The sequence below is a fragment of the Maniola jurtina genome, chromosome 20 (genome assembly GCF_905333055.1).
Source record: "Maniola jurtina chromosome 20, ilManJurt1.1, whole genome shotgun sequence".
NCBI lineage: Eukaryota > Metazoa > Arthropoda > Insecta > Lepidoptera > Nymphalidae > Maniola > Maniola jurtina.
In genome coordinates this window covers 1,891,447-1,918,052 of record NC_060048.1, presented here as the reverse complement: position 1 = coordinate 1,918,052, position 26,606 = coordinate 1,891,447, and the positions used below count along the sequence as shown (strand labels likewise).

General features: G+C 35.8%; 2 protein-coding genes across 2 annotated transcripts; both read right to left on the bottom strand.

Moving 5' to 3' along the window:
• Window positions 1–7,342: 7,342 nt before the first annotated feature.
• Window positions 7,343–15,530, bottom strand: LOC123875373 (snake venom metalloproteinase atroxase-like). Its single transcript, XM_045921156.1, has 6 exons — window positions 15,445–15,530; window positions 11,111–11,349; window positions 10,565–10,743; window positions 9,306–9,411; window positions 8,690–8,830; window positions 7,343–8,026 (listed from the first exon to the last, which is right to left on the bottom strand). Exons 1-6 carry the CDS (start codon window positions 15,502–15,504, stop codon window positions 7,960–7,962), a joined length of 792 nt encoding a protein of 263 aa, XP_045777112.1. The 5' UTR covers window positions 15,505–15,530; the 3' UTR covers window positions 7,343–7,959.
• Window positions 15,531–20,815: 5,285 nt separating this feature from the next.
• LOC123875374 (cuticle protein 3-like) lies at window positions 20,816–26,359 on the bottom strand. Its single transcript, XM_045921158.1, has 5 exons — window positions 26,312–26,359; window positions 25,553–25,763; window positions 24,598–24,771; window positions 21,961–22,170; window positions 20,816–20,994 (listed from the first exon to the last, which is right to left on the bottom strand). The coding sequence occupies exons 1-5, from the start codon at window positions 26,318–26,320 to the stop codon at window positions 20,939–20,941; spliced, it is 660 nt and encodes a 219-aa protein (XP_045777114.1). The 5' UTR covers window positions 26,321–26,359; the 3' UTR covers window positions 20,816–20,938.
• Window positions 26,360–26,606: the final 247 nt, after the last annotated feature.

Genomic DNA, 26,606 nt, shown 5'->3' with positions numbered 1-26,606 from the left:
CGCGATGTTTCGCGGGCGGCGACTGCGTTTGGTTTGGTGCAAGCGATTTAGAACGCGGTTTAGAAGGGAGGGTTGGTTGGTTGAGATCGATGTAACAAACGCTTGCGAATTTGAAATAATTGCAAATTGCATTGTAATCGAATTAAAGGTGGCGTTTAATGTTTATGAGAAATAATAAGTGGAGATGGCATGAATTTTAAAGTACAATTAAAACAAGTGTAAATTAAAAATTTATAACACCCCCGACAAGTGAAGGTTACAGTAACTAGGAAAGACCGAAAAGACCTGATAACTTTCAAACGGCTGAACTGATTTTCTTGGACTATTCCGCGCCTACGATATAAAGTATCTGAGTTTTCCAAAACATCATTTTCAAATAAATAATTATGTATTTAGGCAACGTCCATCTTGACAGCTTGACATTTGTCAATTGACATAATATTATGAACCTAACGGTTATCTAACCTTCTTTTCTACAAGAAAACTAGAAAAGAGCTGATAACTCTTAAACGGCTGAACCAATTTTTTTGGATTATAGCTAAGAACACTCTCGATCAAGCCACCTTTCAAACAAAAAAAGTAAATTAAAATCGGTTCATTCGTTTAGGCGCTACGATGCCACAGACAGATACACAGATACACAGTTACACAGATACACAGATACACAGACACACAGATACACACGTCAAACTTATAACACCTCTCTTTTTGGGTCGGGGGTTAAAAATCATGTTATGTGTCTACGAGTGACAAGTTGGTGGTACCTAATTACTTAAATTATCGTTTTCCATGGTCTTCCGTTCGTCAGTCACAAATAAAAAACTAAAATTACCGATATTTTGCATAGCTTTATGAGAAATTTTAAGTTAAACTAATCAGTAATTGAAACAAAATCTGGCCTAAATCAATAAATTTAATAAGGGGGAAAATCTATTTTATTACTTAAGCAAGTAAGTATATTATTAAAACATTTATTAACTAAAACTAAAAGTTTAATTAACGTAAATTTTTACTTTTAAACTAGGTTTTTATAACATATGCCACTTTCCATCCATATTCATTCAAAGGTACGAAATAGGTACAAGGTATTTATGTGGTAGGTTCTACTTATTCCGTAATTAGTTTAAAATTGGAATACAATAGGAATCGCCTTCCTCTGAAAATGGGAGAAACAGTGAAAATGTTTCTGCATCAAGAGTTCCGTCTCACACGCAGTGGCGTTGGAACAAAGATGGTGTAGAGACGACTTCTTTGATAAAACTATTTTTTTTCGTTGAATTTATTTTTATGAAACTTCATTTAAGATATATTCAAGCATTGCCTTTTTGTCCTTCATAGCAAGACTCTCTCTCAATCTGTCTCTACTCTCACTCTATGCATAAAAACAAATATTTTTCAAAATAAATATATTAGGTAATTTTAACATCTTCATCATTTAAAATACTGTTTATTAAATTTGCTTTTCACTGTAGGAATAGCAGTCTGAATTGGTGGAGAAACTTGTGAAGAATGCCTGCGATTTGATCCACGTGGATTTTGGTTGTCGAAAATCCTGTGGGAACTCTTTTATTTTCCAGGATAAGAAGTAGCCTATGTTTGCCTACGGCATGAAAGTATCTTTTCTCAAAAGTTAACTTAATATCTTGCTCTTAATAGTTAAATTCCTTCGAAATTCAAAAACGTTTAGCGGATATGCCGTGAAAAAATAACAGACAACACACTTTTATATTATTGGTATGAGTAAGAGGTTTCTCCAAATATACAGATACGAGTATTTCGCTAAAATTAAATAATACTAGCCGATACCCGCGACTTCGCCCGCGTGGATTTAGGTTTTTTTGAAATCCCGTGGGAACTCTTTGATTTTCCGGGATAAAAAGTAGCCTATGTGCTAATCCAGGATATTATCTATCTCCATTCCAAATTTCAGCCAAATCCGTCCGGTAGTTTTTGCATGAAGGAGTAACAAACATACACACACACACACATACAAACTTTCGCCTTTATAATATTATAATGTGAAGTGTGATTAGTCCTCTCCACGCCACCTCCTGTTCCATTGAATAGCAGAGATCTATTCGATATGTCACATGTGGTGTACCAAGCATTGTTAATAAGACCTTTCTCCCAATATACGGATATTTAGCTCGTCTGCACGTACCTGTCACAGAACTCTGACTAAATGATAGAAATGGTATCAGCCAACGACATCTATTCTATGTCATTTTGTTCAAAAAGTGTTCTATGAATCTGTCAGATGACAACTGGCAAATAAAGTTAAAATAAAGCAAAATGTAGAGACTGCAGCCCGCAAAAAGATATTGTTCGAAATGTCTGCCATTGATTCTTTCGTTGCCTCTGCTACTTGATAGATTTTGAAATGGTCCTTCGATTTCACAGAAGTTTTTAAGAGTTCATTTCCGCGATCTGCTGTTTATAGTGTGTAACCCACCCTATAAACTATAAATATATTAGAGTTTTAACAAATTCTTCAAATCTTCACATCTCCCACGAGTATCAAGCTACAAGACTAGTTATTTTTTTGGTACATCTGAACATCTGTCCTAAGCTCAGCTTGCTTGGATATAACGTTGGATGGTTATTCTAAGGGACATTATTTAAACATATTGTATATCCAAATATTTACAAAAATCTATTGCATCCAAAGCACCGTAAATCAAACCATAAAAATAAGTGAATGCGTCATGCTTTTACAATAACGTGCACTGATGTGTCACTGCACATCTAAGTGGCAAAATTCATAATAACCGTCTGTCTCATGTAAAGTTGTAACACAGTTTTTATTATCGCAGCTCGCAGGAGGTAGGGCTTCACATTTATAATGCAAAGTATAATTTTTTGAAAAATAAAGATTTTATATTATTTAACATTTCTATACCTAATAATTCTGTGGTTCTACTGCATAATGAATGTATGTAGCGTACAATTTATTGTACTTATGTATTGGAGCGAATCTTGAAAGAGAAAGGAAACTTGACACTTTTTGCTGCAAATCTGACTGAGAGATGACTCTGATGATATGATGACGAGTATAATAAATTATAGAGTCACTCAGCGGGCGATGGAGAGAGCTATGCTTGGATTTTCTCAACGTGATCAAATCAGAAATGGGGAGATCTGTAGGATAACTAGAGTCTAGTAAGCTGGAAGTAGCGAGCAATAGGCAGGGTACATAGGGATAGACGTTAGAACCCAAGGTCCAGGAATGGCGAGCTCGGACCAGAAAGCGCAGAATTGCATCACTCCCCATTAAGTGGACAGATGACGAGTCACAGGAAACTGAAGGCGTCCAAGACGTGTGGAACTCCCTACAATGCCTACATCCACACATACATACATACAGGCAGTGACGGATTAAGACTACTTGATGCCCTAAGCAATACATGCCTGTGGGCCCCCCTAGAATCGGTCTTTAAACCTTTATCACCTAAAAACATTAGGTTTTTGTAAAATAAGATGATGAGATGTAACGTACTTTAGAAGTGGAGTATAGGTGCGACAACAATAAAAACCAAAGCATAATTTGTTTATTTATTGAAATGCGCCTTGCGGCTTTTCCGAGCATTTAATTCACGCAACACGCGTGAATTTTCAAATTAGTCCTAGAAACTTTTTTTTGGTGTGGGTTTTGGTGAGAGTGAGATGTGATGCCCAAAGGACGGATTTTTTTTGTGCTTCTTCTGGTGTCCCCTCAGACGTGATGCCCTAGGCAATTGCTTAATTTGATTAAGGGTTAATCCGTCACTGCATACAGGTCAAACACATAGCCCTTCTTTTGGACTTCGGGGTAATCGGGTAAAAAATAAGGTTTGCATAGGTTAACTGCCACTGGTTATCTGGTTAACGCGGCCTAGTGACCTAGACGAGAACAAAGGAACAGAATCGAGCATCCATTGTTTATAGGTGTTACAATAATTCCGACCGTCATAAAAGACAAAAGAAACGGTACCACGTTCACGCTCCGGAGAAAGCATCTACATGCATCAGCACTTGCATGGAAAAGTATCCCACCAAAAACGTAAATGTGAAAAAGAACCAAATTCTATATTAAAGAAGTGAGGGTAAGCTTCGCCGATAAAAGCACTGATATTCAGATGGGTGCCAAGTTCAATAGGTCTTTTTACCATTAGGTACCTACTACAAGAATGTAGCTTTGATTGCTTTTAAATCCATACTAATATTATAAATGCGAAAGTGTGTCTGTCTGTCTGTCTGTCTGCTACCTTTTCACGGCCCAATAGTTTAACCGATTGTATCGAAATTTGGTACAAGATTAGCTTATATCCCTGGGACGGACATAGGCTACTTTCTATCCCGAAAGATCAAACAGTTCCCACGGGATCTTCAAAATTTAAAAATCAAATCCACGCGGACAAAGTCGCGGGCATCCTCTAGTAATTAATAAATTTTGTAAAGTATACCTAGCTGAGTCGTGGGCTCTTCTCAGACTTGAGCGAGTTTGGAACTCTCATAGCTTTAGTTTTAAGTTAACGTAATTTTTCTGTGCGAAAGCACAGGGTTCAAAGTCAAAGTGAAAGGCAAAATCATGTATTCAAAATAGGTCCTATTGTACCCCTTTTTAATTGATAATTAATTACGTAAACTTAAAACTAAAGCTACGAGGGTTCCAAACGTGCCCAAGTCTGAGAAGAGCCCACAACAAACTCAGCCGGGTATTCGTTTTAGTTCTTAGTTTTATCAATGGGTTTATTAATTCAGCCAGTCAAGAAACAACCTATCTTTGATTGGTAATCCATAATCCCACTAATAAAACTAAGAACTCTAGTTTTCTATAAAATAACAGACAGAATCCGCTTTCCCAATTGTAATGGAAACAATAAATTACGCAGCAACATCACTTTTACTTGCATTAAATGTAACTTTCGCGTAATGGTCAAACAAACTTTCAGTTTTGTATATCACCCGAATACTAATATAGACTTTTATTATTGACTAGCTTTAGCCGGCGACTTCGACCGCGTGGACTACTCAAACAAACCCATATTTTATCCCATTAGAGGTTGAATTATGTATTGTGAACAATTCTTTCTTAGCGGATGTCTACGTTATAATAGCTGCTATCTGCATGCCTTTCAGCCCGATCCGTGCAGTACCTACCTAGTTTGTTTATTTATAATATATTTAGAGTTTAAACTAGCTTTAGTTTGTGGCATTACTAACTCGATTCTGAGTTTCTTTTTACACATCTCCTTAGGGTTATAAGCACAGTTTTACAATATATCTAATAGTATAATATCGTAAAACTATGGTAATAGCAAATCAGTCAATACTTTCAATATGTCTCTCAAGACCCAGTGATAATTTAATTTAATTTCATATTTTAAAAATATTACTTCCTGAATATTGATATTAACGAAAATATGCGTAGAAATTTATCGCTTGAAAACTTTAAACTTAAGAAACGTGTAAGGAGATTAAGAATTGTATGACAACATTAATTTTGAGACTAAAACTATATTTTCTAGAGCAAAACTTAATAACTACACTCACACTTGCTGAAATTCAACCCTAAAAAATCAAACTGCGTAAATATCCAAAATAAACTGAAAAATTGCAGACCTTTTTGACTAGGTACTTACTTAGGATATATTATTATTACGAATACCTACCTACTATTGTATTATATTTTGTGCCTATGAATACACAAACAAACATTGCTAACGTATTATAATGATATTATTTGTTAAATGTAAATGTGATACAGATGGGTGCGCGTGACCTGAATAAGTGTAATTTTTTGTTGGCATTGTATATAGACATACAGGGAAAGTGTTTTGTACTAACAGGTAGGTAGGACACTTGCAGCAAAGCCGAGTCTGGGCTTTTACTTCCTTCGAATCTTCTTCTTCCAAACCTTATCCCATGCTACGTGGGGTCGGCACAACATGTCTTCCTCTTCCACTGTCTTCTGTCATCCATCAACGTATCACTATCATCTACCCCTTTTATACGCATATCCTCTTTCACGCAATCCATCCACCTTTTTTTTGGTTGTCCTCTTCTCTTTTTTTCTTCCACGTGCATATTTAACATTCTTCTAGTGATATGACTTTGATTTCCTTCGAATAAAAAACACTTAACGTTTGAGTTTCGGTGGTGTTAATTTAGGAACCATGTTCTTAGTTTTTTTCTAAGAAAATTAGCCATTTTAACACGACTAGCATTCTCCTTTCCCCTGCAACTAAGCGTAAAGCTTGTGCTAGGAGTGGGTACGACAATAGTGCAACGGGTGGGGTTTGAACCGCCGAACTTTCGGTTTTAAGTCCGCTCCTATAAGCGTTGAGCTATTGAGGCTTAAATTGCTCCTTCAAGTCCAAAAAGTTGAATTCCTAAAATGTTGAATTCTCATAATGTGGAATTTGCATAATGTTGAATTTCGTAGTGCCGCTAGTCCAAATAGAGTCCGCTAGTAGAAAATTTCAACTTTCTACTTAATATTACGATTCACGAGATACAGCCCACTGACAGACAGATGGACGGACGGACAGCAAATAGGGTCCCGTTGGTACCTAGATACTTAGAATATTAAGTATTTGGGTTAACATTTTAGATACCTTTTCACAATCATTTTGTAGTAGAGTCGTCTCTATTACTACTCTGCTCTTATTCCTTTTATTTTCTATAACATTTTTCTAGAAAAATATCATCATTATCAACATACCGCCAGTGCCGCCAGTTCACTACTGAGCACAGGTATCATCTCAGAAATATATCAGTAGATATTAATAAAAATATTGGTAATGTTTTATTAATTCTCTTCATATTAGGTAGGTACGTATTACAAACTAGAAAAGTTTTTTGGATTCAAAAGCAAGTTATTGATTGCGAAATGTGAATCAGCGTGAATGCAGTTCGAAATTTTGATGAGCGCCTCCTATTTCTTTCATAGCAAACACACTACGTGTAAAATAAAGTAACTTTGTACTGCAGTGGTGTCGACGATCGCTCGATGGAGCCATACTCGCAACTTCGTCCATGTGGATTTAGGTTCTTAGAAATCCCGTGGGAACTCTTTGATTTTCTGGGATAAAAAGTATTTTTTGTCACTCTCCAGGTCTTCTGTACTCAAACAATCACATCGATCCGTTTTGCTGCGTTGCGGCGTGATTGAAGGATAAAATAGCACACATTCGCATTTATAATATGGGTACAGATATTAGAATTGCTTTTCAGGTTTAATAGAATGGGACAATGATTGATAAAAAGGCTTTTAAACAGTTCATTTGTATTTTTTTATTTCTTTATCAATAGGTAGGTATTTACATTGTAAAAATGCCTGTTGTTCAAATTATAAATAACTTAACATACTTATAAGCAAGTTGTAATTAAGGCACCTAAGTCGTGTAAATGAATGATTGCCTACTTTAAATAATTACACATTGCATTACAAACATAATTCTATTTAAATAACAAAAATACTTATTAATATGGCATGAAAGTAGAAGAGTTTACTTAATTAATGATTGAAACAGAATATTAATTACATGACTAGATATTACGAATAAGTATTTTTGCACAATGGTGCACGAATTCCGTAGCCGGTTATAGTTCTCCGCTGATGGGACGAGTAGGTACCGTATAAAAAAATTTATAACACCCCCGACAAGTGAAGGTTACAGTAACTACAAAAGAGCTGATAACTTTCAAACGGCTGAACCGATTTTCTTGGATTATAGCTAAGAACGCTCTCGCTCCAGAAGCCGAGTAGACCGCCCAGGTTGCCGAGGGCTTCGACGGTAACTTATGACGGCTTTTCTGACCAGCATACTCCATTAAGACAGGAATGAGATGGCAAGATCATGGGTTACTGAGGCAGCGATATAGGTAAGTATAAAATATAAATGCATCGTCTTCACAACTAATCTTTAAAAATACTAAGTAGGTATCAGTTATCGTTATCACAGATTCCAACTGTTGTTATTGAAAGTACTTGAAAGTAACCCCACGCTCGTTTTCGTTCTTGACGCACCACGACAGGTGGCTACTGAAAAAAAAAAGAATATTGTAATAGTCAAAAATATCTACGAGTAGGTAATATTTAAAAAAAAATGGGGCACAATATTCAAAGCCAGTTTTATGTTTTCTTTTCTTTTAAAATAATATTTATTAATAGAAAAACCACGAGTCGAGAGTTCCTCAATTTATTATTATATGTATGTACATATAATAAATTGAGGAACTCTATGAGACTTAAGAAAAAGAGAAAATTATCGCTGAAATAAATCGGTCCCATTTTCACTGAAACTTAGGTCTTAGCAAGGTCAAAGTTGGCTCTAATCTATATAGATCTCGGCCTAAGTGTTCAAAGAGTCCTAGTAGGTACCTAAATTAGATATGCAAAATTTTAAGTATGTGGGTTTAAAAGTTTTTGAGTTTTTTGAAATGATGCTCACTGCATGCAGGTGCGTTTCCGTTTTAGAACTTGGTTAGACACACCAGCGTGTATCTTCATAACTATGTACGGTCAAAGGCTGTAAGTCGTTTAGCACCTTAATGATCATATTCGCGTGGCACAGTTATGCACATGCGTTAGGTGTGTGTGGCTTGATTATAGAAAAGTTCATAATTGCGACAGGTTTGAATTTACGGAATTGCTACTCGAATTTTGGTTCCAACCGTACAGTTTAGTGCGTTGGTATTTACATACTTATTCAAGAACTGCTTCAAAGTATTCAAGCTGCATGATGACCAGGTCTGCGGATGATGCTGGGGGTCGTATCTGGTAGCCATGATGTGGTTTTGTTCTCTGCATCGGTTGTGAGGAGGGCCGTCGTGTCTCATGCCGAGGCTGCGCAGTTAAAATAAAAAAAACGATAAGTAAGTATAAAACCGAGGCCTAGACCTGGAAAGGGTTCTTCATAAAATATTATTAAAATAGATTTAAATTAAGTATAAAATTAAACTAAACTTTAGATCGATACTCTTTGGATACTCTCGTCAAGTTGTTACTTGTTCGAAATAAAAGTTGTAAGTATAGATTTCAAAGAAGTTCAGTGTGCTTCATATAATATTTTAGGTCTCATATCTAAACGTTGATAGAATTCAATGCCTGTAGACACTAGAGATCACCATAAGACTTTTTGTAACTTTTACATTACATTGTATTGATTTCAATACTCACAATTGGAGACTGGAGTATGCCCAGGCGCAATGGCGATGACGATCAATAATTTCGATTTTTAATCGTTCCAATAGTAATTCAACATTGTGTAAATCGTTTGTGTATTCTAAAGATAGATTGTATTTAAATTCAGTATAGATACCTGTGGCCAATTTCGTGAGCAAACAAAAATCCAATAAGCTTCGGATCCCATTCTATTAGTGCACAGCTTTTTTTGACATGGCATGCACCTCTGGTATAGCTTCGACCTGAAACGTGAAATGTGATTGTGTTCAATACATCATAAAACAAAATATCTCAATTCTCACTAGTTGGTAGACGTATTATTTGGGCTGTAGTCTATTCTGCTTATTCTTCCTCTTTGCCCATACATAGCCCGGGCGTCAGTTTGCATTTGCGAATTAAACTTCTTTTGAGACAACTAGCACCATCTTACGGTGGATTGCGGTATTGCCGATATAGAATGAGAAAAAATAATAGGTACATCTATAATTAATAATTTTAATAAATAAAATTGGAGTGTCTGTCTGTAATATCAAAATAACTACCGCATATTAAGGTCATATGGTTATTTGAACGATACAATAACTGAATCACACGTTTTTAAAATTTTTGTCTGTCTGTCTGTCTGTCTGTTTGAAAAGGCTAATCTTCGGAACGGCTGAATCGACTTTGACGGGATTTTCACAGACAAGTAGAGAATTGACCAGGGAGTAACATAGGCTACTTTTTTAACCGACTTTCAAAAAGGGAGTTGTGTTTTTCTACACCGAAATCTCCGAGATTTCTGAACTGATTTGCGTCATTTCTTTTTTAATCGATAGAGGAACTTTGCGACATTGTTTCATAAAAAATTTGGATTCCAACTCCTCAATCCTGATGCTGCAGGGGATCTGACCAATCCACGCGGGCGAAGCTGCGGGCATCAGCTAGTAATTAATAATTTTAATTTAATAAATAAAATTGGAGTGTCTGTCTGTAATATCGAAATAACTTCCGCATATTATGGTTATTTGAACGATACTATAACTGAATCACACGTTTTTAAAATTTTTGTCTGTCTGTCTGTCTGTTTGAAAAGGCTAATCTTCGGAACGGCTGAATCGACTTTGACGGGATTTTCACAGACAAGTAGAGAATTGACCAGGGAGTAAGTACATAGGCTACTTTTTTAACCGACTTTCAAAAAGGGAGTTGTGTTTTTCTACACCGAAATCTCCGAGATTTCTGAACCGATTTGCGTCATTTCGTTTTTAATCGATAGAAGAACTTTGCGACATTGTTTCATAAAAAATTTGGATTCCAACTCCTCAATCCTGATGCTGCAGGGGATCTGACCAATCCACGCGGGCGAAGCTGCGGGCATCAGCTAGTGAACAATAATCTGTTTAGCTTTCTCACCTGAACTGGTCCTAACATGTTTCCCATTTTTGATATGAAAAATATCCATTCCGGTCAGCAAAACTGAGTAGTACTGAGTCTTCGCAGCCACCTTCTTCTTTGCCTGCCAATCGCAGTAGTTCTTCAAATACTCCCGAGCGTTTTCATCGCCAATCAAATTCTTACTATCCCTTAGGAACCTACAATGCATAAAGAGAGTTACTTTTAGGTAAACCTTAATATTTTAAGCAAATTTCTGCCAGATCAATCAGTAGGTAGGTATATTATTTTTCCCACGGCTATGGCGCAGTGGTGACCCGAAAAGAGGGGTGTTATAAATTTGACGTGTGTATTTGTGTATCTGTCTGTGGCATCGTAGCTCCTAAACGAATCAACCGATTTTTTTGTTTGAAAGGTGGCTTGATCGAGAGTGTTCTTAGCTATAATCGAAGTAAATCGGTTCAGCCGTTTGAAAGTTATCAGCTCTTTTCTAGTTTTCTTATAGAGGTTTTTGTGTCGGGGGTTTTTTAAATTTTGAGTTATGAACGGTTGAAAAGTTACATCTACCTTGTATCCAATAATACGAAGTTAACAGTTTGATTCAAACTTGGATGTTTGAAGTAATTTCTGGCGTCCTCCAGAATCCTGTGCGTGATAATTTTGAGTTTCTTTCGCGTTTTCACTTTGTATTCCTTCACTAGCTTCTTCGTTAGGTATTTGTCGAAATGCACCATCACTTTTATGGTTATATTGTTGTTATTGTTGCTCTGTTGTGTTAAATATTTGATTGACGATGTGGATCTCATCTGAAAATTCAAGAAAATACTACTTTAGAGATAGGTAAATAGGCATTTGCATCGGCGTTCAGGTACCTAGGACTTCGTCTGTGTTGGTGTTTGTTAAAAGTGGCCGGGTTTTGTGTTTTACTGGTGTTTTTTGTGGTGGAACTGACTGGGAAGCGCTCTAAGGGGTGCCGCGCGTGTGTCGGCGAGCACCAGCACAGATGAAGTCCATACTTAGTGTAGTTTCCTAACTTGTAAATAACTACAAACTTGACATTGGTTAATCTGTGTAAAGCCAGATGAGAGAGAGAAAAAAAAGTACCTAGTCACGGTCTCTAAAAAACTAGGTTAATATACTTGATTTAATAACTTTCAAGCGTTCTAAAATAAGTTTAATGACCGCTGAACTCTCTTTGAAGAGCCATGTGGGCTGACCTGGTCTATCTAAATATTGATCTTAACCAATTTATTTGGAGCTTCTGACATTATTTTTAACCCCCGACCTAAAAAGAGGGATGTTATAAGTTTAACGTGAATATCTGTGTATTGGTCTGTGGCATCGTAGCTCCTAAACTAATGAACCGATTTTAATTTAGTGTTTTTTTTTTTTGTTTGAAAGGTGGCTTGATCGAGAGTGTTCTAAGCTATAATCCAAGAAAATCGGTTCAGCCGTTTGATAGTTATCAGCTCTTTTCTAGTTACTGTAACCTTCACTTGTCGGGGGTGTTATAAATTTTTAATTTACACTTGTTAATTCATGTACCTATACATCGATGTTCATGTAAACCAACTTGTGGCTAGCCAAGTCCCGTTGGCATCCTTTGGGTACGGAACCCTAAAATACAGATTCATCTAAACTACACATCTCTATCGTTATAATACTGAGAAATAAAGGGTTATTTCGAGTCTCAGTGGGGGGTGACGCGTTTATTTTGCTCCTTACTCCCCCGCTTACATTAGAGCAATTGAAGTTTAACTACCTACTGCTATATTTTTATCAGACGGACCCACCATGGCTTTGATTACAGATCAGGGATTTATGTTATGTGGCTTTGAGCGAATGGAATTTTTGAAAATTGTTTTTAAGACTTCCCTGATGTAGTAATTCATGCTGTGGTCTTATAACTGGCAGGTTTTGGATTTGACTCCCAGCAGTGGCTAATATCTACATTGTCTCTGGTCTGGTCTGGCCAGAACTATATAAAAGAGCTTTTCCAACATTTTTCCAAAATCAAAAACTATTATGCATAAAAATAAATAAAAATCTGTTTAAGAATGTATAGGTAAAGCCCTTTCATATGATATCCCACTTAGTATAGTTATCTTACTTTGGAAATTGAGACATTTTTTTTTCAAAATGATGTGACCACAAATTCGCGGTTTTCAGATTTATTCCTGTACTTGTGCTATAAGACCTACCTTCCTGCCAAATTGATTCTAGGTCAACGGGAAGTACCCTATAGGTTTCTTGACAGACACGATGGACAGACAGACAGACAACAAAGTGATCCTACAAGGATTCCGTTTTTCTTTTTGAGGTACGGAACCCTAAAAATTGATAAAATGTTGTTTGATAAAGTTAGAGCTATTACTAACGACTTAGGTATAGTCTACCGTTTATCACACTTCACACTGATATTATAAAGGCGAAACTTTGTGTGTATGTGTGTGTGTGTGTGTGTGTGTATGTTGTTACTCTTTCACGCAAAAACTACTGGACGGATTTGGCTGAAATTTGGAATGGAGATAGATAATATCCAGGATTAGCACATAGGCTACTTTTTATCCCGGAAAATCATAGAGTTCCCACGGGATTTCGAAAAACCTAAATCCACGCGGACGAAGTCGCGGGCGTCAGCTAGTTACATATAAAGGCGAAAGTTTGTGTGTATGTGTGTGTGTATGTTTGTTACTCTTTCACGCAAAAACTACTAGACGGATTTGGCTGAAATTTGGAATGGAGATAGATTATACCCTGGATTAGCACATAGGCTACTTTTTATCCCGGAAAATCAAAGAGTTCCCACGAGATTTCGAAAAACTTAAATCCACGCGGACGAAGTCGCGGGCATTATCTAGTTTTATTATATCCGCGATTAGCGTATGTTTCAATCATTTAGGTTATTAGGACTTAAGATAGTACCAGTGCAGTGCACTAAACTCAGTATTACAAACTTGCAGGGACGACACACAAATCTTCGTTTGATTAAAAAAAATATTAGCATACATAGCCATTGTGGCAAATCATGCTGAACATAATCTCTATCATTCAATCAATCAATCAATTTATTTATTTGCTGATACAGGTATTACAGGTGTAATTATAAAAATAGTCCAGCTGTATCACGCCAAGCTGGCATGCAAATACATTAATTCAAAATTAAACTAAATTAAACTAAAGTGACAGGTCTACATATTACGTTGCTATTAAGTTTCTTGTGAGCTCTTCTCAGACTTGGGCGCGTTTGGAACCCTCGTAGCTTTAGTTTTACGTCAACGTAATTAATTATCACCACTACAATATCATTGTTTGAAAATTAGGAGATGTACAATAGTACCCAATTTGAATTGACTGACTTATCAGGGCTCTCTCCGTCACTTACTCCATACAAGCGTAGTTCCAATTTCATTTGAATATTAAGCAACCAAAGTCCATGAAATTTTGCAGACATATTCTAAAAACTAATATCTGTGCCTGTGGTGATTTATATTTTTCTAAAAACATGTAGTTTTAAAATTACAGGGGCTCAAAGATTTTTATGTGAATTTTAAGACCGCGTAACTTTGAAACTGAATATTTTAACACAAATCTGGAATACTACAGGCATAGATATTAGTTTCTAGAATATTTTTGCAAAATTTCATGAACTTTGGTTGCTTAATATTCAAATGAAATTGGAACTACGTTTGTATGGAGCGAGTGACGGAGAGACCCTTCTTATGCTTTCATCGAGACGTTTGGGGTCGGGTTCGGTCGTACCATTTTTTTTCAATGTTAATAGTAAAATGTTTTAACTCTCACGAATGAATTGCCAGATAATTGGGCGCTTTTTCATGCGCTTTTTACTACCCCTCAGGGCATGCGTGATCAAAAAAGTCTTTTATATTATTTTATACTGGTGCTTCTCCGTAGGGTAGCATTCCAAAGCTTAAAGAACTTGTTTAAAGCTATAAAAAAATGCATATAGCACCATGTTTTTATTCGATTTTGGAGTAAAAAATATTGAATAGAGTTCTTATTAGTGGATTTAAAAAATATAAAAGACATGGCAGTATATTGATAATGCACTCTTATTTAAGTTTGTAGTGCGTGGATTTAAGTTCCAACTGAACAGATCATTTTTTTTGCTTAAATAGGTAACTACTCGATGTTTCATCATCATCACCTCAACCCATGCCAGTACACTACTAAGCACCTCAGAATGAGGCCATATACCACCATGCTCTATTTAATACTCACTGAGAAATAGTTTATTTTTGACATAGGCACATACCGTAACACGAATATGTGTGTAATGCCCCTGCTGTGTAAGCACCTTAAACTTACGTCACTTTATCAAATGTCATTGTTATTTATTTTGAATGGCACACGCTCTTGACATACCTTTTCATCAAGAAAAATATACCTACTCTTGATTTTCTTTGCTTAAAAAAACCGGCCAAGTGCGAGTCAGACTCGCGCACTGAGGGTTCCGTACTCGGGTACTTTTCCCAACATTTTGCACGATAAATCAATTATTGTCAATTATACATAAAAATCTGTTTTAGAATGTACAGGTAAAGTCCTTTCATATGATACCCCATTTGGTATAGTTATCTTACTTTCAAAATTGAAACACATTTTTATTTTTTTAAATGATTTAACCACAAATTCACGGTTTTCAGATTTATTCCTGTACTTGTGTTATAAGACCTACCTACTTGCCTTTCATGATTCTAGGTCAACGGGAAGTACCCTATACTTAGGTCAGACACGACGGACGGACGGACGTACAGACAGACAGACATACAACAAAGTGATCCTATAAGGGTTCCGTTTTTCCTTTTGAGGTACAGAACCCTAAAAATGACATAAGTAGCTGCTTCATTAATTATAATAATTACAAAAGTACAACCAACCTGGCCACAACCGCCAAAATCGAGCAGCCCGAACAAAACAACGAACAGACACACTTTCATGACCACACACACAATCGTACACTTACAAAGCTAAGAACATACTAAGCGACACGAAGCATGAACTTGCAACGGTCGGGCTCTGATACTAATTTCGTGAAAGCTCTAGTTTACATAAAATCGTAACGATTAAGGGCCGATTTTTCAATCGTCAAATAACTTTTATCTGAGGAATTAATTTGATGTTTTGACAGATTTCCTACACAAAACGGTCAAAACCTCAATTTTATTCCTCAGATAAAAGGATAAATAATTGTTAAGTCCCACTAAACACCTTTTTTTTTTAATGTTCTCGGCAGATATTATGTCTGTGAGTGTTTTTTTTTCTCGTTTTAAAAGCACTTCTCTTTAAAAGGTCCTACTTTTTCTTTACCGACTACCTACCGAATCGGAAAATTATGAAGTTCTTGCCAAAATCGGGAAAAGATGTGCTTAGGACGTCTTTATCGGGGGGTTTGTTATGATCGGGGATGTAGGATAGGACGCTGCTTGAACTACTAGAAGGTAAGGGTCATTGATTGTTTTCTCAAAATAGTTCTTGAATAGCAGTCTCCTATTTTTTTCTTTTTCAAAAGCGTTTCCCCTTAAAAGTGATCACTTTTTATTTACCGATTATCTACCACATCGGAAAACAGCAAATTTTTTTCGGAAATCGAGAAAAGGAAATATTCTACTTTTCGAAAGAAAACGCTTTTGAAAGAAGAAAATCAGATATCCTCCTAAATAATTATAAAGAGAGAACGGCGGATAGAGGATTGCACTTCCATGCTACTTAGAATGTTACTATTATGTGATAAGGGAAGAGTTAATGAAATTCCTTAAACGATTCGGCAAAATGTAAACGTGCTCCGAGTGACCGAATCAGTGTAAGTAATAATATAGGTATTAACAAGTATGAAACATTACTGTAACGGTTTATAACTTTCAATTTCAATTTAGTCTCGCGTTCTGCCGTTAAATTGACTCTGCGGTCTAGTTTAGATTGTCTGGAACACCCCAGTCATAAAACTAATTTTTTAGGGTTCCGTACCACAAAAGGAAAAACGCAACCCTTATAGGATCACTTTATTTTCTGTATAAGTGCCTACCTATTATTAGATAACAAGAACTAATTACCTAATTGTTATTGATTTTTGAGATCCCATGCTCATACGATAAAAAATAAATAGATGAACCTTTGTACAGAACCTTTGCGCAGAATATTTCTTTTGTACAGTTGTTGCCGGCACTTGTAGGAAGGTTTCTGACACGTGCAATGCATGCCGGGCATTAACCTAGCTAGATGTTGATAAAGGTGGGTAATACCTACGCTAGATTTACCCGTATAGATCTAAATATACGTCAATGGGTTATGTCATAGAACCAATACTTACCTGAAAGTAAAATAACTTATTGCTTCGTGTAACTATTAATAGAAATATCGGTTTTCCTCAAACAGATCCATTCATATACGGGGAATTTGGATATTTCGGTTTACGTCAGTTTCTACATGAAGTCGCTCACTGCCCGATATTTTTAACCCCCGACCCAAAAAGACGTGTGTATCTGTGTATCGGTGTATCTGTGTATCTATCTGTGGCATCGTAGCTCCTAAACTAATGAACCGATTTTAATTTAGTTTTTTTTTTGTTTGAAAGGTGGCTTGATCGAGAGTGTTCTTAGTTATAATTCAAGAAAATCGGTTCAGCCGTTTGAAAGTTATCAGCTCTTTTCTAGTAATTACTGTAACCTTCACTTGTCGGGGGTGTTATGAATTTTTAATTTACACTTGTTGTCTATTTATCCTTGATTTGTATTTAATATCACATAACATCATATTATTAGAACTTTTTAACTTGACTTAATGTTTTTTCTCTTTCTAAAAAACTGACTAATTTCAGGAAAGGGCAAGCAAAAATTCAGGAAAAAAATATTCAAGAAAAACAAGTTTTTCAGAAAAAAGTGCTACACTGGAAATCAAATGGAAATCAAATTTAGAACCTCTCTAAATAATAATGCCTGTTTATCTGTTGCCTTGTTTAACTCGGTAAATCAAGTTTCCACGGGATTTTTGAAAATCTTATTCCAAGCGGACAAAGCCGCGGGCAACATAATATATAAATGAAGATATAAAATAAAAAAATGATAAGAAAGTATATTTGTATATTTAGTTATGCACGTATGTATGTATGTATATTATGCATACGCTTATCACTTTAGTATTTTCACAGAACTGATAGCGTTTTTAATACAAAATGAATGCTGAAATGATACTGATAGCCGTTCCTTGGCTCATTTTTAGGGTTCTGTACCAAAATGTTAAAAATGGAACTCTTATGTTGCGACTTTCTCCGTCCGTCTGTCCGTCTGTCACAGCCGATTATTACAAACAAAAGTAACACGGGTTTAAAGATTTTTATAAAATATATACTCTACCTACTTTACAAACTACAAAATTTAGGTAAGCGCCTTAGCAGCCAAGTGATTTAACATTCCTACTGATTTTTTGAATCGAAACGTGCGACTTGGTAATGTTGCTAAATATTGACTTTAGATGTTTAGACAGAGGTATTTTTTGTGACTGCCATATTATAATGGTTTGTGTGCACTTAACCTCGATGATTTCATTCATTTCGTCATCGTAGGTGACCTATTACGTACCTATCTTACGTTCCTATGTCTTATTTCCATTAATCAGTACTGGTAGACCGTTTTTTTTTTTTAAATTTGATAATGATAGCGACATTGAGGCTAATTCTCTTGTAGATACATCCATACTAATCTATACTTCCATACTCCATACTATAAATGCGAAAGTGTGTCTGTCTGTCTGTCTGTCTGTCTGCTACGTTTTCACGGCTCAACCGCTGAACCGATTTTAATGAAATTTGGTACAGAGTTAGCTTACATCCCGGGGACGGACATAGGCTACTTTTTATACCGGAAAATCAAACAGTTCCCGCGGGATTCCTAAAGACCCATCCGCTTAACCGATTTGTATGTTTGATACTAAGGTAGCGGTTGCGTCCCTATAACTGACATTGGCAACTTTTTATCCAGGAAAATCAAACAGTTCCTACGGGATCTTTAAAAACCTAAATCCACGCGTACGAAGTCGCGGGCATCCTCTAGTTTTCTATGAACTAAAATGATAGGTCTGAAATCTGAATGTATTGCTATTCCTTTCATAAAGCACCCTGCAGCAAAGGATGGCACGTTTTAGATTTAGACCTATACTTACTAACTTCTTTCCGTGGATGGAGTATAGTGTGTTGTGATCATTGTCAATTACCTTGTTACCTAGATACTTTAGTATGTTGTGGTAGCAACTTTGGTTACACATCACTATCAGAACTAATTGTAAACGAATTGTAACGAATTATTAACGACATGGCGCTCAATATAATTTGTAGGTGCAAGGCCGACGTTATTGTCATGATGTCATTCATAGATTGAGATTTGAATCGCTTGAATGCTCACTACTGAGAAAAGATCTCTCAGAATGAGAAGGGTTAGTCCACCACGCTGGCCAAGTCCGGATTGGCGGCCTTAGCACATCTTTGAGAACATTATATTATGGTGAATACCCAGGTACAAAGGTTTCATCGCGATGTATTCCTTCACCGTTAAAGCAAGTGATAACTACCTCTTTTTAACCCCCGACCCAAAAAGAGGGTTGTTATAAGTTTGACGTGTGTATCTGTGTATCTGTCTGTGGCATCGTAGCTCCTAAACTAATGAACCGATTTTAATTAAGCTTTTTTTGTTTGAAAGGTGGCTTGATCGAGAGTGTTCTTAGCTATAATCCAAGAAAATCGGTTCAGCCGTTTGAAAGTTATCAGCTCTTTTCTAGTTACTGTAACCTTCACTTGTAGGGGTGTTATAAATTTTTAATTTACACTTGTATTGTTTTAAACGCACATAAGTTTTCCGAAGAGTTAGATGTGGCTTTACTAAGGCTATCACCGCTATTAGAAAATAAACCCAAATCACTAAAACTAAAAAAAAAATGATAAAAAATGCAATCCGAGGAAAACAGTTTATTTCTCGAAAGCACGATTAAAAAGTTTTATACTTAATCTTGGATGACAGCGCTAACTATGAATCCACTTTGACTTCGCTTACTGTTAATACAAGTGTAAACAAGTGTAAATTAAAAATTTATAACACCCCCGACGATCCAAAGTATCTGCGTTTTCAAAACATCATTTTCAAATAAATAATTATGTATCTAGGTAACGTCTATCTTGACAGCTTGACATTTGTCTTTTGACATAATATTATGAACCTAACGGTTATTATGAACCTAAGGGTTATCTAACCTTCTTTTCTACAAGAAAACTAGAAAATAGCTGATAACTTTTATACGGCTGAACCAATTTTTTTGGATTATAGCTAAGAACACTCTCGATCAAGCCACCTTTCAAACAAAAAAAAGTAAATTAAAATCGGTTCATTCGTTTAGGCGCTACGATGCCACAGACAGATACACAGATACACAGATACACAGACACACAGATACACAGATACACAGATACACACGTCAAACTTATAACACCCCTCTTTTTGGGTCGGGGGTTAATAAACAAGAAAAATGATACTCAATAAAAGTCTCCACAAAATATTTACAATTTTATTTTATTAAAAAAATATAATTTAAGTAATTATCTATTTTAATTACTGGCCGTTTTACCATCATTATATCTATAATAATCCATCGCAATACCTATTTACGGAAAAAGTACTATCAATAACAAAAATATAAAGGATGCAATTGCGTTTGATTGTACATTTAACATCATTTCTTTGCAGGCGTTAGTTATTAAAGGTAACTATAAAGTTAACGACGATGTATCATTTATAAAAAATCGGTTGAGCCGTTTGAGTAGTTACGAACAGACATATTTTTTTATTTTATTTTATTCCTTTATTTGTAAACAACAGCGGTACAATTATTATAATTTTACATTTTAAACAATATAAAAATAAGGCCAAATGGGTTTACAATATATGAGTATGATTACAGTTAACATAAAAGAGATTATGAACAGACATACATACATACATATTTTTTTTTTCAATTTACAGACTAGCGCTTGGCTGCAATTAGACCTGGTAGCTAGTAATGATGCAGCCTAAGATGGAGCGCGCTTGCCTAGAAGTTGCCTATTCACTCTTAACTTGTAGGTACCGTAAAAGTGGAAGGGAAAACCGATGCCAGAAAGGCGTTCCATATCCTAGCGGTTTGGATATACATACATACAGGTTATACCTACATTACAAAATAAAGAATACATACATTACAAAATAAATAAAGAATATGATTATGATTACAGGTCATATACCATAATCATAACCTTTTTTTTAGCTTCGCCCCAGTCGGGTAAAAAGGAAATAGCTTTGCTTCGTGTGCTTTGGTGGGATTTCGACGATGATAGGTGAAGAACTTTGATAGCAGTTAGTACCCCGTTGCGTCAGCATCATAGCTGCTTTTCTGACTGTCGTAACCTGAAACTGAAAGAAGAAAGGTTTTGACAACCTTCATTGTATAGAGGTGAGCGCTCCGGTCTTGGAAGCGAGGACTTTCTGGTTCTCGCTTTATTGTTTACTAGCTGACGCCCGCGACTTCGTCCGCATGGATTTAGGTTTTTCGAAATCCCGTGGGAACTCTTTGATTTTCCGGGATAAAAAGTAGCCTATATGCTAATCCAGGATATTATCTATCTCCATTCCTAATTTCAGCCAAATCAAGTGGTTTTTGCGTGAAGGAGTAACAAACATACACACACACACACACACACACAAACTTTCGCCTTTCGATAGTGTGAAGTGTGATTGCGGTTAATGCAAAATTGTTCCCGGGACAATTAGGAAGTTAATATTTTAAAATTACCTCTGCTGGGTGGCTTCGGATGTGGTCAATTACCATCCTACCGGCAAAGACCTTCCTCCTAAAATATTAGCGATACAATGTGGCGTTACAATTAATTAAAGTTAAGGTAAAGGTTTAATAAAACTGCCATAACTATACAGGGCCTTCCAGTGGGTAGCGCACTTACATCTTTAAGCTCTTTACGCAATGCATTTGTTCTGAATCGGAATAAATTCGGTGTAATTTCTCTGAGAATCTGGTAAATAGATATCTCAGAGATAATAAAGCCCTTCCCTTTCTACTTTTCCTTCTTTTTCTCTGCATTGTTACAACCTTCTGGTACACATAAAGAAATGAAATCCAGATCCAGAAGACTCGGATCGAATCTGCAGGATGTCGATTTTACACAGCGTCCGTTGTGGACGGATGCTGCTTACGTACGAGTATTTTGCGTACCTACTCAGATTCGAACCGCACGCAATGCGCAAGCATTTGAGGATGAAAAGCTCATTGACACATCTCTTTTTCTTCATTTATAAAATACACACGTGCGATGCCGGGGCGGGTGCCTAGTTTATAATATGATAATGGGTATACATAAGACTTACCATCACCACCAGCGGCAGTCAGCTGCAAGCTCTTCAAGATCTCCTCAGGTATCGGTGGCGGGGTTGGCAAGTGGTCGCCACTGGGGTGGAAGCCGTTCTCATCAGCAGTATAGGTGACGGTGTAGGTTTGACCATCATCCCCGATGTAGGTGTATGAGCCTGTCACTGTTAGGGAACCTTCTTCAGGTTGAGCGCCAGGGAGAATGCGACCTGGAAATTCATAGAATTTTTTTGAAACAAAGTTTCTTAACGGACTCTTGGGTTGGGAACCTAACTTGCTAAAAATTAAACGAATATGAATGCAGCGGTGAACCGCACCTCATTGGCTGGGCAGCGCGTCCTGTTGCCAATATAATTCTCTTCTTTCTTCTTTAAGTTTTTTGAAAATCCTGCGGGCACCCTATATTTTGCATTCATTGTCATCATGTCAAAACATACACAGAAGTAGGATACAAAAGTCGGCTTTATCGCATATTAGCGATCACTACCAGGCAACATTAGGAATAGGACAATATTATTCACCAGGTAGTTTATATTTGCTGAATAATTTTTTTAAGAAAAAAATAATAACAGAGAAAATAAGATGAAAAAGTCATGTTTTTTATGACTAATATTCGCCTTTCCCCTTCAACTAAGCGTAAACTTATGCTAAGAGTGGGTTCGACAATTTTAGTGCAACAGATGGGATTTGAACCGTCCACTTTTCTGATTTCAATCCGCTCTTTAACCGTTGAGCTATTGAGGTTTTATAAAGTTATAGGTATTATTAGTTGAGACGGTAATATACTTAGCAACGATACGGATTTATAACATTCAAAGTCAAAGTCAAAGTCAAAATCATTTAAATTCAAAGTAGGTACAATTGTACTCCTTTTGATGGTCGAAGTTGTTAAATTTGTACGATATAGTGGTCATAATTAATTACGTAACTTAAAACTAAAGCTACGAGGGTTTCAAACGCGCCCAAGTCTGAGAAGAGCCCACAACAAACTCAGCCGGGTAATTTAACATTAAGCAGCTACTTACTTATATGGATTTTGGAAGGCATATTGGATCAAGAATTGATCGTGCAATAAATAGAGTTAAGTTTAAGTTCAAATGGAAGGAAACTATATCCATTTTAAATGATAAATTCGTTCATGATAGAGTAACGATGTAAACTTTGGCTAAAGTTCAAGTTGCCGGAGATCGAGGTAAAGAGCTCGGTTTGCGGTTAAATGCTATGGTGACATTTTTCACTAATTGTCTATATCTATTTAATTCAGTAAGGACTAAATTTGGAACTGCCACAAGCAAAAATGTTTCAACGAGGAATTATTAATGTATTATTAAATATTATTTATTATTAGTATCTGTCTTATTAGGAATTACTATTATATATTATGAGGAATTAAGTTTTGGCAGATTTTTTATTAGACATCAGCCAAAATTAAGTCTTTAAAAAACTGTGTTATTAAATACTTAATAAAACGATTAATTTAATCCTACCTAATGTTACTGATTTTTTTGAAAAGTCTTTTAAGTGCTTGATTATTATACTGAATTTTTGTTCGTTTATTTTTCTGCACCAATATAACGATAGCAACTATAAAATACAAATAAATTAAAAAGAAATTTAAAGCAAAAGTATACAGAAGTTTTATTTATAAGCTAGCATTTACTTAAACTTAGTCCTACTAAGTTCTATCAAAATTGTTTGTAGATAAAAATCGATTGATTGATTTATGGATTGAATAGATCCCAATATACGTATAAATCGCATGTCTCTAGCCATTTCGTCATCTCAGGGTAACTTAACCAGGTTTCCCTGACAATTCACTGCATACATTGCGTTGGGAAAGCTCTCAATCATTATTACCTTATGTAATAGATTGATGTGTAGATAGGCGATACGAGAGATTGATTTGCAATGAAACACTTGAGTGCAAACCTTTGACACACATTGTGCAAGGGATTAACCTGAATTCATGGATTTATTGAATAAAAGTACTTCAAATGTTTGTTTAGTTTAACTAATGTTAACATACTTAAATGAAACTATATGTATTTGATTCTTAACAGGGCTCTGTCCGTCACTCGTTTCATACAATCGTAGTTCCAATTTCATTTGAATATTAAGCAACCAAAGTCCATGAAATTTTGCACACATATTCTAGAAACTAATATCTGTGTTTAAGATTTTTCTAAAAATATGTAGTTTTAAAATTACAAGGGCTCAAAGATTTGTATGAAAATTTTTAAGACCGCGTAACTTTGAAACCGAATATTTTAACAGAAATCTGGAAAACCACAGACATAGATATTAGTTTCTAGAATATGTCTGCAAAATTTCATGGACTTTGGTTGCTTAATATTCAAATGAAATTGGAACTACGATTGTATGAAACGAGTGACGGAGAGAGCCCTCTTAAGCATTTAAATAAACAAAATATCTAGTGGCAGGCCTCGGTTGTGGCTAGTTGCCATCCTACCGGCAAAGCCGTGCCACCAAGCGATTTAGCGTAAGATACCACGCTGGCCCAATGCGGATCAGCAATACAGAGATAGCCTGCATCTCGTAGACGGACGTAGGCTACTTTTATCCCGAATAATCAATGATTCTATGGGATTTTTTAATATTGTATTTATATCACTTACCATCTTGTTCAGCCTTAGTACCATCACTGGTTTCATACGCGTAGTGCCATCCTTTGTCGTCGATTTCATTTTCGTACCTCAAGATCTGAGCTTGACTCGCGTAGTTCTGGGCCTGACTGCCGTAGTTCTGGTCCTGAGATTCGTAGTTCGTGGACTGGCTTCCGAAGTTTTGGCCTTAAATGGTTTTATTACAACAATTATTGTATCTTATTGAGAATACTTGTATCTTATTGTGAGAATACTATATTATTTGTATTCTAGACAAAAAATTGTTAGGTTCGAGTTAATAAAATAATCGTCATTAAAAAACTGTAGATGTGTAAAGGTTTGCAAAGACACTGTTCACTGACAATTTGACAAAAGCTGAAACACACAGTCATATTCTTAAAAGTTCAGATTTTTTGACGTATTTTTGTCCGTAGGTAAAAAACCACTTAATAAAATAAAAATATCAAAATCAAGATTTATTTATTTCACGTAGATTTTAGGACTAGTGTCTGTACTGCAATAAGTACAACAGATTCTACTGAGAGAGCTGACAAGAAACTCAGCAGTCGCTCTTTTTAACCCCCGACCCAAAAAGAGGGGTGTTATAAGTTTTACGTGTGTATCTGTGTATCTGTCTGTGGCATCGTAACTCCTAAACTAATGAACCGATTTTAATTTAGTTTTTTTTTGTTTGGAAGATGGCTTGATCGAGAGTGTTCTAGCTATAGTCGAAGAAAATCGGTTCAGCCGTTTGAAAGTTATGAGCTCTTTTGTAAATATTGTAACCTTCACTTGTCGGGGGTGTTATAAATTTTTAATTTACACTTGTTAAATCATTAATGATGATAATATAATCAATATTTGAAAAGGCCTCAAAATCTTTTAATTTAATTTGAATTTGTGATCTTTTTACTATAGACCGTTCTATCATAATATTGGAAGAATATTGAATGAAAATAGTTCTTACCTTGACTGGCATAGTTCTGATTTTGACTAGGGTAAGTTTTGGACTGACCAGCGTAGTTCTTGGACTGTGAAACGTAGGGGCCTGAGTCTGAGGTGTCTGCTCTTAGGGGCGTTTGGAGGCCTGTGTTTATACTATTTGCTCCCTTGTTTGGTGGCAGGTAGGTGTCTAACCGTGCTGCTGTTGCTATGGAAGCGAATGTTAGGGTGATAAGCTGGAAAGAAAATTCAGATACTGTTCTAAGATACTTCACAGATAGACAGACAGAGTTCTCTCTTTCTTTCTCACTATTTCTCATTTCTGAGGGTCGTAACTCGTAAACTACTATTAATCATAATATAAGAGTAGGGAATAGTAGGGGTTTTCTTAAGTTAACAATACGATGAGTTTCCCTATCCCTCCGAAATTGCAACACTATTTAAGATTTTTAAAAATCCCGTGGGAACTCCTTGATTTTTCTGTGATAATGATTATCCTATGTCACTTTCCATATCTTACTAATATATCCATGGCAAAAATACGTCGATCCATTGTTTCAGCGTGATTGAAGTACCAACCAAACCACAAACAAACACTTCCGAATTTATAATTTGGATTCTCACACACAGATTAGGGTTGAAACACATTGGTAGATTCTTTTGACGATCCAAATACATTTGTAAAAGTTTATTTATTACTTTAAATAAAACATTATCGACTTCTATGTCATATTAAAATAAAAAATTATGTATAAGCAATGTAATAAAATGTATAGGTACTAACGAATTTCATGACTGTATTGAGCACTGATGTGTTTGTTATGAGATAGTGAAATGATGGCTGCAACAGCTTCCACTGCCGTTTTATACTGAGACTGATAACAGCATCCGAATCTCGGATCCCTTCACGTTTTAGATGAGCAACATAGACGTTTTTCGAATTTACTCAGAAGTTATAGTAAAGGAGCTGGCGACAATTTTTTTCTTATTCATTATTTCTTTTTACTTGACTACGGCAAAGCCAAAAGGAAGGGTTATGATTTTAACAATCTATGTAAGCATGTAGGTTTGTATTTATG